A 14,757-nucleotide genomic window follows, 5' to 3' on the forward strand; every position below is an offset into this window, starting at 1 on the left:
ATAAATGGAATATGGATACTGGGAAAGTATAAGGACCAGTTCAAGCATTTCTCTGGAGTGATTTCAGCAACTAACGGAAACCCAGATTTCAACCTGGGTCAGTTGGAATGTGAGGCGTGTGTTGTGTTCTGTTTGGGGGCGGGCGACACAGGTCCTCCTGGTAGCGACTACTTCTCTGTCCCTCGCGCGTGGAGGCCAGCTAGAGACAGACACGGCTGGAGGTTGTTGCAGGGTGTGCAGGATGAACCACCAGACGCCGCTGTTGCAGGGTGTGCAGGATGAACCACCAGACGCCGCTGTTGCAGGGTGTGCAGGATGAACCACCTGACGTCGCTGTTGCAGGGTGTGCAGGATGAACCACCTGACGTCGCTGTTGCAGGGTGTGCAGGATGAACCACCTGACGTCGCTGTTGCAGGGTGTGCAGGATGAACCGCCACCAGACGCCGCTGTTGCAGGGTGTGCAGGATGAACCGCCACCAGACGTCGCTGTTGCAGGGTGTGCAGGATGAACCACCAGACGCCGCTGTTGCAGGGTGTGCAGGATGAACCGCCACCAGACGCCGCTGTTGCAGGGTGTGCAGGATGAACCACCAGACGCCGCTGTTGCAGGGTGTGCAGGATGAACCGCCACCAGACGTCGCTGTTGCAGGGTGTGCAGGATGAACCACCAGACGCCGCTGTTGCAGGGTGTGCAGGATGAACCGCCACCAGACGTCGCTGTTGCAGGGTGTGCAGGATGAACCACCAGACGCCGCTGTTGCAGGGTGTGCAGGATGAACCGCCACCAGACGTCGCTGTTGCAGGGTGTGCAGGATGAACCACCAGACGCCGCTGTTGCAGGGTGTGCAGGATGAACCACCAGACGCCGCTGTTGCAGGGTGTGCAAGATGAACCGCCACCAGACGTCGCTGTTGCAGGGTGTGCAGGATGAACCACCAGACGCCGCTGTTGCAGGGTGTGCAGGATGAACCGCCACCAGACGTCGCTGTTGCAGGGTGTGCAGGATGAACCACCAGACGCCGCTGTTGCAGGGTGTGCAGGATGAACCACCAGACGCCGCTGTTGCAGGGTGTGCAGGATGAACCGCCACCAGACGCCGCTGTTGCAGGGTGTGCAGGATGAACCACCAGACGCCGCTGTTGCAGGGTGTGCAGGATGAACCACCAGACGCCGCTGTTGCAGGGTGTGCAGGATGAACCGCCACCAGACGTCGCTGTTGCAGGGTGTGCAGGATGAACCACCAGACGCCGCTGTTGCAGGGTGTGCAGGATGAACCGCCACCAGACGTCGCTGTTGCAGGGTGTGCAGGATGAACCACCACCGCGACTCGGAGACGCCGCTGGCCAGCGACCACGCGACGACCTGCACGCTGCCCGAGGACTGCGGCGACGCAGCGCTGCTGGGGCGCGTGTACCCCTTCGCGCTGGTGCTGCGGCTGCGCGTGCTGCAGGTGGTGTGCGGCATCTCGGGCGCCGTCATGGGCACCGTGGCGGCCATCGAGGAGCGCGGCGACGTCAACCTGGGGCTGGGCGTGCCGGCCGGCTGCGCCACCGTGCTCGCCGCCGGTGAGGTTCTCTCGTCCGTGTGCGGGGTCCTGCGGTCACTGTACCTCCTCCTCCATCACAGAGAAATATGGTTTGTTTGAATCGAACAAAAAATTTGTTTATACATGGCCAAACAAATATTTACTTGGTGGAACAAAATATATTTTGTTAGTTTAACCAAACTCGGTAAGTGACAAAAATAATTATTTGTTACACCTAACCAAATATACACACGAGTTGAAAAAAAATCATTTCGTTGGGTCAACAGAATCTCCCCTACAACAAAATATTTGTTTGAATTAACAAAAAATATATTTAATTCGCCACATATAAACAAATATACAAATATTTTGTTGAGGCAAACAAACCTTTCTCTCAGTGCACAGCCGACTGTCTGGGGCCGGCTACGCCGCCGGCGAGGCTTTCCTGGCTGTCTGACGGGCGGGCGCCTATTGGTGGGGGGTGGGGGGTTATCCTCTGGATAAGAGAGTTACATGTTCGAGATGATAATTGCGAAGCTGGCTGGTGCTTATAGCGTGGTGTCGCCTCTGGACCGGCGCGCAGTCTTCTCGTCGTACACAGGACAACTGTGAGATCTGAGCGGTGACCCTAAATATATATATAGCGGAGAAATTAAGATAAAGGTGTGATACAAGTCTTTCGAGTACTTTCAAGATTCTCTACCTGGTGTGTTATGCCTAAACATCATTCTGAAAATAAGTATTTTAGCCATTATCACTCTTCTAAAAATACTGTTTCAAAAATTAAGTACAAAAAAAAAAACTACTCAGAAGCCTTCAGCGTATTCTTAAATGATTTCCGTAACGAGACACCGCTCTGATATCTTGAGCAGTTTGCAAATCAAGTGTCAGGCTTTCACGTCGCTTGTGGCCAAGCCAGGTGGCAGGGTTTCTTGCCTGTCACTTCTTGCAAGAGGCGGCGTTCAATGGCACGTGCGTCAGTTTCGCCCGTCAGGGCCAGAGCGCCCATCGACGGCTCGCTTGCAGTTCGGAACGGCGACAGCGCAGGCTCGCTTGCAGTTCGGAACGGCGACAGCAGGTTCGCTTGCAGCTCACTCCGGTCTCCCGCTGTTCAAATATTTACACTCGGCAACATCGCGGCTATGCAGCTTCGTTCAGAGGAGAGGTCTCGGCGGAGCGTTTACTCGGCGCGGCTCTGTTTCCCAGCATTCTCCTCCGAAATAGACCGCCGATGTGTGACTGGCTCCACCTAATGTGGGACTGTCTCTCTCTTTCTCTCTCTCTCTCTCTCTCTCTCTCTCTCTCTCTCTCTCTCTCTCTCTCTCTCCTACCGGCTGTGCGCGCGCCCTGGCTGTAAATACGAAGAAAAACGTGAGCGAGTTTTTCAGTAATCGCCGTTGACGTGTTAACATCCAACCCTCGCTAACGAGCAAATTCGTGTGTTCTCGTGTCGTTCATGTTTGCAAAAATAAACTTATATTTACGTAGAATCCTTTAAAACAATCCTGAACCTGATAAATAAAAAAAATTATTCCCTTTTAGAATAATTAAATTTCTGGATGCGACGCTAGAATCGTAAACGTTGTTCGCCACCATCACGCACAGATGTCAGCACGAAACATACGGAAATTTCGAACTATCAGAAAGGCTCCGATTAAATCGAAAAAAGACGAAAAAAACAACCTAAACCCCGGCTTTGGACCTGTTTTTCGACTGGGAATTCGATTAAAATACTGCACATCGTGTTAAAATTCACCGAGAAGTTAACACTATAACGTTTCCGCATTCGTTAGAAGTTAAACTTATATAAAATCATTAAAATATTAACATGAAACATTTTTAAACACAAAGTACTATCAAACTACGTATGTGTTTGTATTATTTGTACTTGCTTTAACGACTGATAATTAGTCTGGAAATAATTTCTACATACGAACATTAATCCTGTTGAACATATTCAAATGTTATTATTACGTTATATTAATATATTGAAAAAAATTAAAAAATCTTTTCAATTGACCAGAATCGAACCACGTCCCTTGAGGCCAACTAGCGCGCGCTCTGCCGCTGTCATACCGAACCCTTTGACGTACTGAAAGGAGAATATGTGTTATTATCATTGTAATGCCAATTTCCTTACGTATTTTAAATATTGAGAATTCTTTTTACTATGACATTTTTTTAGTTCTCTCTCTCTCTCTCTCTCTATATATATATATATATATATATATATATATATATATATATGTATATATATATGGGGTAGTTTCATTTGACACATCAATACGTTTGTTATACGCCCTAATGTATACGAAAGTGACTATATACGGGTTTATCTTGCTACACGTGGGTCCGCCATCTTGACGACTTCAGCAACTTGCATTTCCTCTCAGGTGTTTTTATGGTTTCAGTTACATGTTATCACTCAATAACTGAATCAGTTATACCTGTTATTCAAAATTAACTTTTTAGCCAAACCATAGTTTGTAAGATCTGTAGGCAATAATTTTTTAATGGCACAAGAAACAGTTTTCTTTATGGTAGTATATAACACAATAATTTACATTTGTTTGGTACATATACGCAAGGGGTACTGTAACTATGTACATATTCCGGGGCAAATAACATCACTTGGTAACCACATATATACACATACTAAGTCCAGGGAGCTAACTTATAGTTAGTTACATGATAGGTTTGGCTGTTGCAAAGAAAAGAAAATTACAAAATAATTGTCAGAATCGTATTTAACATTAAGTAGGCCTACCATCTATCGGCAGTGTGCATAATTTCCCAGGTCCATTGACCAGTGTGATATGAATCCTTACAGAAGTTCTGTATTGATTCAAAGTATTAATATTTCTTTTACTATTCTGGTAAACACGTTAAACAAAATGGATGCTTATACTTATCTACGCGTGGTAGAAGTTATTCATACTTGGCGTGATAAAAAATTAACTTTAAATTTGCATGAAAATAATTTATATAAATAAAATGGCTAAACAACTGGAGTGATATTATAAATACGGTTGGTAAAGCATTAATTAAAAAAATTAAAAAAAAATTGAAAGAAATACCCAGTATTTACTTTTTCAGCTGAATGTTGTGACTTGGAAATATTTTTACTGACAAAATTATTGCGGCAGAGTTTAAGATAATATACTTGTAATGTTTATGAGGTATTATTTTCTAAAATATTGGTTTCTACATAGAGTTACAGGTATACTAGAGGCGAGACCAAACAGCGGCTAGGCGGGTGGGGCGCGGTCCATTACTGCCACACGCGTAATATGTACAGTTAGCAGCTGTGCCTCGCTACCCCGTCCCCCCACCCATTCCCCAGTGCCTCCCAGAGCCCGGCCTGCGTAAAGTGGCGTAACTAGAACGCCATTGTTCTGGAAGCTTCGGGTGTCAGGTCGAACCTGATGACGCGACACTTCGAAGGGGTGCCAGAACATTCCAGAAGGATGGCTGGGGGTATAAAATCGGTGATGTTAGCCTCTGAGGCAGTGAAGTGAAGAGGGCAAGTAAACTCTTGGTGAGCGAAAGCGGATGATGAGCGATGTGTTTCGTGTGTAGAGACTGATGCATCGGTACTGTCCTGTGAGTGGTGCGAGGCAGTGGGTTGGGACAGAGGTGCGAGGTAAGATAAGAGCAGTAGGGACAGTAAACTGTGGACCAAAAGAGATTAATTTGGGGGCAAACATTTCAAAGGTTGTAATTTTATTATTAGTGTAAAAAGTAGCTTATAAATTTAAAAAAAGTATGTAATTAATAGAGTTATCTTTTACGAACTTGTTTTCCCACTCGTAGCAAAAGTACTACATTCGTTGGCAGCAATGTGAAATCACACGAATAAAAGAGTTTCCAGTGGTAACGAGCTGAACACCAAGGGTTAATGTTCACCGAGCGAATCGGTGGCGTCGTCGTCCGCTGAGCTGGTAAGTAACGCGGCCACACATTTCACGCACAGCGATCCCTTCTTTGACAATCTCGTGAGTTTGATTTCCTGCGTCGGAGGGGAGAATTCCGCGCTACGAACAAAAAAAAAAAGACCCCCTCCAGTTTGCAGTATTTCATGGGCGCAGTAACTCGGAAAATCCGCCGTAAATTCTCTTTCCCTCCGGCGCGGCTGGCTGCGGAGAGAAATGTGCCCCCCCTCCTTTTTCACTCATGCCGGGGTGGGGGGGGGGCTAGAAGTGTTCCCCCCTCCCCCCAGGGAGGAGTGGGGGTTTGCAGACCCCTGCGCGACTCCCGGGGGCTTGCGAGGGGAGAGGAGCAAACAAATGAAGGCGACTTTAGCCGCCATCAAGCGCGGATCTCGCCGACTCGTTCGCGTACCGACACCGCGGCGCTACGCCCTCGAGTGCAGGCCTGCTCTCAGGTCTGTGACGATCCAGGGGGTTCGTTCAGTGTTGGGCCGATCCCTAAAATATACCGAACCCAGATTACATTCTCGATTGTTCATTCAAAGGGTAAAATTCTTCAAGTCCGATTTAGATTCATAAATTTTTTTGACGTGAATACGTCTTTAAATTTGCTTCCGTAGTGGGGAGGCAATTCAAAAAACCCGAACGATAACAAAATCGGGGGGATACAGTTTGGTGTTACAGCTACATATCTATTATCTCCATCCATAAATTTAATTAAACCAATGGATAGCTAAAGGATCAAAGGATTAGTTACGCTAAGTGAGGACTGACGCATTGCTCGTGGTGGAGGGGGAATAGCCGCCATTTTGAGGTCATTTTGCTGCGTTTCGAGATTTCCATTTAGTAAAACTTTTGACTCGGAGAAGCTACGACGTTCGTTTGAGTTTCAATCGTCGGCTCTCGTCAAAATCTTTCGATTGCGTATATAAAACATTAGTGCAAATTGTTGCAGTGAATATATATGGTGTTAAAATTAAAAACAAAAATAGCGTATTTTATATTTTGTATAGAAAATATTACCTGTTACGTACACGTATTCACGTACAACACACGGCCGTGTCCATGACACAGCCACGGCGTTTAACACAATAATATACTCAGAAAGAAAGGGTGTTCTTGATTTCAATAATAACGTTTAATTACCTGTGCATAAATCAACAATAATTAAGCCGTTTTTAAAAAGCATGTTCATTACTCTCAGGCACTGCTACCTCGAATGTCTGGCTCAAATTTGGCCTTTCAAACCTGGCATACAATTGCGTGGCGCTACGGCGTTCCGTAACGAGTTGAAGTTTCCTGCCCCGGCGCCGGCACTTGGACGTTAGGGCCACCGAGCTGGCGCGTAAACATTCCAGCTCGACTTCAATCAGTAGTTTAGTGCGGTCGTTGGTCGATTACCATCGTTGTCTCGGGCGCCCTTTCGCGCAATCACAGTCGACGTCAAATGGCGCTCAGCTGTAAAACCGTTACGAGGTCCTTACGGACAGACTTAAGGCAATAGAATGTCGTGAAAGGAAAACAGAGAAGGCAATAAACGTTGAATTGACGAGAGAAAAGTTAGAATTTATATATTTTTTTTATTTGGGCAGAGGGATAACCTGCGATGACTGAATCTAAGATGGCAATAGTCAACTCTCTCTGGTTAAGAGGGTGTTTCTGAAAACAATACAATATTCTCCGTTAAAAAAAGACACAAGAAAAAAAACTAGTTGTTTAAGACCTTTGTATGGTGTACCGATTTTTTTTAGGGGTGTGAAATAAACGTGGCTGGCTATACTTTTAAAAATAAATTTATCGAATGTTTTGAAACACTAAAAATGGCGGTTAGATAGAGCAACGAGCTGAAGTACGGTAGAACGTGGTGGTGGGGGCGAAGTCTGAGGCGACCACAAGGAGACAGGTGATGGGCTTGGATAGCTTAGGGAACAGTAGAGGGCGAGAACTGAAGACGCGAGCCAATGCTAGAATGCGTTAAGCAGGTAGTGGCAGATTAAGTTCGTGCCAGTTGAGGTTATACGCGGGCACCGGAGGCTAGGAAGGCTTCGGGTCTGGCGTACCACGGTTCTATTTTGACGTGAAACGTTTTTTTTTTTAAAATCACGCTGAAACATGTGGGTATCAGAACATAAATTTTGTACCTCAACGTCTTGTCTTAATAATTCCCTAACTATTAGTCTTAGAGACGTAGGTGCGGGGTCATTATTTAACGTACTTAGTCATTGGTCTTAGGGATGCAAGTGCGGTCATTATTTAACGTACATGGTCAGCTCGCTGATACGACCTCGATGTTGGCGGGGGAAGGGGGAACAACGCGCGGATTGGTCAGAACCGGCGCTCTCGCTCCTTTCTACTCAGCGCAGCTCACGACTCGGACGTGATGGAGCTGTGATTCGTGTGTTTGTGTGTAGAGTTTATTTAGATAGATCGATATATGCCAAAAAAATATTGTGATTTGGACAATATTTACATGTAAAAATTGTAAAGTAGGCTTGTGAAAAGGAGTTGAACCACAGTACGCGAGCCTCAGCCCGTGCCAGAGGACACTGGAGGCCGCGGGCCACGCACAGACGCCGAGAGAGAGAGAGAGAGAGAGAGAGAGAGACTGTCTCTGGAGCGGCGCAGAGCTGCACCTCCACTAGCAGAGCCTGCACCAGGGGACGTGTCGAGGCAACACGGAGCCCGCACATCTGCACACGTCTCCGACACCAGTCCGAGCCGAGCCTTGCAGGACCACCGGCGTGCAGAGGACGAACGCTTCCAGACGTTGTTCGAGACCAATCCTCTTGCTCGGTCTGTCTCTATCAGCGTTTCTGTTCGACTCTGCTCCGACAGAGGTTTCAAGAAGGCGAAAGCTCGCAACATTACATTCCTCCAGACTAAAATTCCCCCGCTGAAAATAAAGCGGAATTTTGTTTACGTTCAGTGTCTTTTTTGTCTTAAATGTTTTAGTGCGCAGTCAATGTCTCGTTTTCATTTCAAAATCCATCACAATAACAGCTACTCGTTGTCATAGACGTTTCACGTTGAACCAACGGCCGTGTGTCCCAACACAGTCCCGCCTTTTTTCTTTCTTTTCAAGTGAGTCACAGCTCTGATTGTACCATCAAAAATAATGCATTGATCTGTGACGAGAGAAGAAAAATACGAAGCTGTGCCAACACAATTTAGAAATAAATTACTGAAACCCGCTGTTGGATGAATGGTTTGACTTAGAACACTTAAGCTTACAGAAGCTGAACTTCTCTATATCGATCACGCTTTCCTCCACGCGTGATGAAATATGGCACACATTCATCATTGTCACACGGTGTTTATTAACTTTCCTCCCATATCGCCTACCGCATACGATGCCGTTAGCTGCGATAAGGTCACCATATGGTTATCTCAGAAAGGCAAATTATTTTCCAGCCATCTTTTCATATGTGGAATGGTTATTGTACGTTAAACAGATCGCCACTGATAATGCCATAGAGAAGGGCTTACAGCAACACAAAAAAAAGTTCCATGGTCCACCCAAAAATAAATTTTTTGGTAAAACTTACTCTCTTAGATGTTTTGAGGGGTACAACAGAATAATTTTAAGATAATTTAAAAACTTTTTTTATGTGTAACATTTAAGGTCTCGGTGCTCGGCATTTGGTAAGAGGAATTTCGTGAATGGAACGGAAGTCACATGGGACAGAAATGTGTGACCAAAGTGCTGCCATCTGGCGCGAACCAAATTTCACAAAGCCAAAAGGGAACTTTCCATTATCAACTGTTTAATGAGTTTTAACAAAATGGGCAGTATTTTAATAAAATTCCTTGTCGAATATCAAGTCCAAATCCGGGGGTTCAATATTTCTTTTTCAAGCCTTTCGATTTTATCGGAGCCGTTTCTAAATATATAGAGATCGGAAAAATTCGCGAGTTCATTTCGCGATAGGCTAAAATACAAACCGTTATACCGTAGTGCTGCCTCTGCTATTGGCACACAACTCACCTGGATGACTCTGGACTAATGAAAAACACCCAACCAAAGCTTTATCGAATCACAGGCTGCTTCGATGGAACGTTTCACAAGACAGCAGCCAATGAGTGGGTGACATTTGACCGAGTGTACGTAGAACTATGGAGTTCATCCCACAGGTCATTGAACCCGCGAATTTTTCCAGTCCCTATAAATATACGTAGTTTAACCATTCGTTCTGAAACTTGAATGATTCAGTAGTCGACCTATATGCTCCAGCAACGAATTCTAGTGGCGCGTACGGAAACTACGTGTGATTCGCGTCAAGAAATTTAGCTTAAAACAACAATTTTCATACAGTCCCCTATTTATCACGCTCGGCATTATTTAAAAGTACCTATTCTACGTTCATTTCGTGTCCGAGACTCTTATTATAAAGTGGTTTTTTGTAACACGAGAACACATGAGTTTGCTCTGTACCGGGATTAGAAGTTACACATATCTGGCGAGTACTGAAAAGAATCGCTCTTTGTACGGGTGGGAGCACGCTTCGTGTCAAACTTCACGGCTTGTTTCAAGAAATTCCTTTCGGAAATTACATTGTGTGATAATTTTTTGTTGTTGTTATTTTACAACCTAGTGATATTGTTAATTTAGTTGTCATTCTATTCTATTTATGAGTACTTTTCGTTTTTCTTAGCTATAGCTTTTAACTAGGTTATCTTGCATGTGCCTACTTAGTAAAGAAGTATGTGGTTAAGTGTAAGGCAAGGGGGTCGTTACCAAAACGCCGAACGTACAATAACGCCGAATACCATAACGCCCGAATGCCAAATTGACCGCAACGCCGACAGCTAGAAAACTGCTGTGTACCACAACGCCGAAAAACAGTAACGCCGAAAAATGTTGCTGCGGGTGGGGGGGGGGGGGGGGGGGGGGCGCACAGGAGCAAAATGAAAAACAACTGAATGAATTTGTGTACCTAATCTAACCTAGGCTAGCCTTACCTAACCTTACCTAACCTAACCTTTGTGGCAGTCCTGCAATGACATTTTTAGGCGTTAATGTATTTCGGCGTTGTGGTACACAGCAGTTTTATAGCTGTCGGCGTTGTGGTCAATTTGGCATTCGGCGTTATGGTTTTCGGCGTTATTGTACGTTCGGCGTTGTGGTATTTCGGCGTTGTGGTGCGTCCCCGGCAAGGCGGCAAGCCTTAACTTCCCGCCTATTAAAACAAGACCGTTTAATAGCTACATGCAAAACTTGTACGTTGTTCCGTGTTCTCTTCCCTTGCGCGCAAACGGCACGTGTCTTCAGCCGTGAGCATCCACACGTCGCGCGGCTTCAGCGGCTACCAGCCGGCGGCGGCGTCTCCGCGCATGCGCTGTGCGCGCGCGGCGCTGTGGTGCTGCGCATGCGCGCTGCACGCGGCGCTGGCCGTGCTGGCGGCCGCCATCTTGTCGGCGGGCGAGGCGAGCAGCACGCTGACGGTGCTGGCGGGCGTGGAGCTGGGTATCACCGGGGTCACCGCGGCGGCCGTGCTGGCGCTGCTGTGGATCGACTGCCGGTACATACCACCGAACAACAGTACCTTTGAATATATATACTGTATAGAAGTCGCGAGTTGATAGGATTTACTCTACGTTTTTCAGAAGCGTACGATGAGCAGCTTGGGTACTTCACTGCTGCAGTGCGCTGCCGTAACGTCCTGTATCGTCTTAGGTTGTTATTTGCACGTTAGAGCGCAGCACTGTCGCCCGCTGTCATTCCCCGAACCCCCCCCCCCCTACACCCATCCATCATTCACTGCAGCTCGTGGTCGTTCAACGGGAGTTTGTGCGTCACAAAACTGTAGTGATGAGAGGTGTGGTAGAGGGTGGGTGGAGGACAACGCATGTTTGTGGGAGGGTGGAGAAGGGGTGTTTGAAGAGTTCGACACTTGTCCGCTAGGGACCACCACAAGTCGATGCCCTAGAGATGGTGGCGATTGCGGCGGTGAATTAACCAACTACCTCAAACCGTATTAGAAATTTTAACCTGGGCTGGCGACTTCTATACAGTATATATATTCAAAGCCAGTACTCAGGCAACCCCATTTCGAAGTACAAAAAGGGAGGTTGTCTGCAGGGGCGCAACAACAAGGGGGGGGGGGGCAAGGGTATTTGACCCCCCCCCCCCCCCTCTCTGAAACCTTGAAGTGGGGGCAAACGGGTTCAAAGAATTTGCTGTACAAGTCGGATATGTTATTTCCACTAGCAATGTAATCAATTTTTAGATAATAAAACTGCTTAAATAGCACCATTTTCCACCTTGAAATACAAATTTTCCCGGGGGAGGACCCCCCGGGACCCCCGCTTCAATAGGGGGGATCGATGATTCTTTATAAAAAGGGATATTGCCCCCCCCCCCCCTTTTTAAAATTTATTTGTTGCGCCCCTGGTTGTCTGTAAAGTCGGTTCACGAACGATAATTTTACGTGATAACGTCATAATGAAACATTGATGAAAAATTACATACTTTTTAATTTTCAAATATTATTTACAGTTTTTTGCTAATTTAATTTAAACAATTTGTTTACATATAATCACGAACAATTAGTCAAAAAGGCCCGCCTTAACCTGTTAGATATTATAGAAGATTTTCTCGCACGGTGGTTGGCCGGTTCTTGCACGCTCGGCTCAGGCGGATCGTGACGAGTCATGCCTTTTTCGTGCTTGCAGCCGGCGTTCATCGATTTATAAGACGTTATCACGTCAAAAAGATATCAATAATCTACAAAAGAAATTGTAAAATAAAATACAATAAAATAGGATAACGTAAAAATAATATCAGGCAGTGTTTTAAATGACGTCCTGTAAGAATGACTACATGACAAGTGGCCTGTAACCTCCACAATGTGTTAATGGCCTCCAGTTCGATGATTTCTGGTACTGGGGATGCAAGTGGCAGTATTTATCTTTGCCTGGTAGAGCCTTAGAGGAGCCTAGTAGAGCTTGGTAAGTGATTAGAGGAGCTTGTGAGTACTTGCAAGTATTGAGGGGGCTTGGGAGAGCTTTCTAGAGTCTGAGGAAACGCAGGTAAGCTTGGAAGAGTTTATTAAAGCCTGGAAGTACTTTCGGGAGCTTGGTAGATCCTGGTGGGACATCGGAGAGCCTGCGGAAGGGATGGGTAAGTTTGAGGAAGCCAGAGTGAGCCTGGGAGAATCTGGAGTATCTTGGGAGAGCCTTAGGGAGCAAGGATAATCCTAGGAGATCCTGTGGCAGACTAAGGAAGTCTGAGAGCATGGAGGATACTGGGGGATCCTGGATGATACTAGTAGATCCTTAGGAAACAAGGAGGATCCCAGGAGAGCCGGTGGCAGACCGGGGAAGTGCGGGTAAGCCGGAGAGGGCCTCGGGGAAGGGGAACCCGGCGAGCCAGCAGGGAGGGTCGAAACACGGCGCGGTGTGTCTGCTCCAGGTACGACCCGGACTGACCCGGAGCCGGGCCGGACTCCTCCCAGGGCTCCGGCACGGGCACCGGCATCAGCCTGGTGGCGCTGCCGTCCACGTCGTCGGACAGGACGCCGCGCTCCTAGGATGTCCGCCGGACACACCACCGGACAAGACCGCGGGGTCTCTCCTCTCGTTGGGACGAGCCAAGCCGTGTGCCGGCGAGACGTGAAGTGTGCAAGTGTGCCAACCTCCGGTGGAGCTAAACACTCGGGACACTTCCTCACCACGTGTGCACCCTCAACTCTGCAAGCAGTGACGCGAGTCTTGTCTCCAGGGGCTGCAAGGAAGCCAGCCACCCAGGTGTCTGGTCCCCTCAGTGTGGACCCTGCAGCACGCGGACCTCAAAACCATCCGTCGGACCAACTTAACGGCCAGTTGCACCATTCTGCTCTCCGATCCGCGATCCAATCATCTCAGCCAAAAATTGCGATCGTGGGATGATCATTCACAAACGTTGCGCTAACACGTACTGGAACTAGACGAGCTTCGCTCGCGTGAACCAAAGTTCGTACGTTTTTTCAATTCTGCGACTACAGGCAGCAGCAGTGTCGGACAACCGTTGTTTGCATTTCTATTGGCGGGCTTGGGACGATATGAAGTCGCTACAGTCAATTTTTTCCGTGTCGAGCAAATGATTGATGCGGTTGCCGTAAGGTAGCAGCACGTACGGTCGCTACATCAACTGTTGTTGTTTTTTTAAGAAAGACCGAAATACGCATGCCGGTATTTAAAAGTTATTCCAAATCAAAGTAGTCTGAAATATAATATGTTTTTTACTTAAATAAGCCTCTATTTATTTGGAATGTAATTACGACGAAATAAAATAGCCTTATTAAAGCATGAAAATAAAATAATAAATGTTCCAAACATTTAAAATATGGGTTATTTCACGCTGGAAGTGGTTGTAACATTGGAATAAATAGAATTTTTGATACACGTATTATATATGATCGGAAATTTTGTAAACGATTCTTTAATATTTACGTCTGATTTAATTAACCTGCGTTAAGTCCGTAAAAATAATTCCGGGCGTGCCTGCTTGCAGAGATAATCGTCGTGAACAGACATGACTGTCGGTACTGCAGTAGAACTACAATATTTGCGTGATCGCTTGGACTCTAATGGTGCGACTGGTTATTGGTCAGCCCCGACTGGACACGACCAATCACTAGCGGCGACGGAGCACGGCCGGCTGAACTCCAACGACTTATTGGCCGATAGAACTGTCAAAAACACATGCCATGGCGGGTGCCGCTGACACATCGTTGAGGTTATGCAATCGCGCAGCGATATTTATAGGCGATGGTATTTCGATAAATCGTTTGCGAGTAAAATATATCGGCTCGATGTGATAGCGATGTATCATGTTATCGAAATGCTGTAACTTTTACTCTTGATTTGCTTGTTACGAAATTTACGTGTAAGTAGGTATGTGTAACATGTATTCCTTTGTATGTCTGTTATTGAAATGAAATCACATAAAGCAAGTCAGCCAATTGGTTTTTACTTGCAAATATTTAGGAAAAAATATTATTTGTTTCTTACAGATGCCTTTAAGACTGATAATCAGTATCAATACCGTTGCATGTTATGGAGTATTTATGTTGTAAGGGTGTAGAGTCTATGTGGGGTTATATATATATATATATATATATATATACACACACACACACTGGAATAAAATAATATTTTTCTACGTTATTTCTCCAAAATTTGAATACATATATATATATATATATATATATATATATATATATATACACACACACACACACATATATATATATATATATATATATATATATATATATATATATATGTATTCAAATTTTGGAGAAATAACGTAGAAAAATATT

At 45.8% G+C, this 14,757-nt stretch overlaps 1 protein-coding gene across 1 annotated transcript in view; it reads left to right on the top strand.

The window, feature by feature from the left end:
• The window catches only part of LOC134535335 (uncharacterized), a 30,178-nt gene extending 15,786 nt beyond the window's left edge, over positions 1-14,392 (top strand). Inside the window, exons 2-4 of the mRNA XM_063374406.1 lie at positions 1,301-1,566; positions 10,725-10,974; positions 12,867-14,392. Coding sequence (XP_063230476.1) covers positions 1,301-1,566; positions 10,725-10,974; positions 12,867-12,882 — 532 coding nt within the window. The 3' untranslated portion in view covers positions 12,883-14,392. The remainder of the gene's footprint in view (positions 1-1,300; positions 1,567-10,724; positions 10,975-12,866) is intronic.
• Positions 14,393-14,757: the final 365 nt, after the last annotated feature.

The sequence above is a fragment of the Bacillus rossius genome, chromosome 8 (assembly GCF_032445375.1).
Source record: "Bacillus rossius redtenbacheri isolate Brsri chromosome 8, Brsri_v3, whole genome shotgun sequence".
NCBI classification, from domain to species: Eukaryota; Metazoa; Arthropoda; class Insecta; order Phasmatodea; family Bacillidae; genus Bacillus; species Bacillus rossius.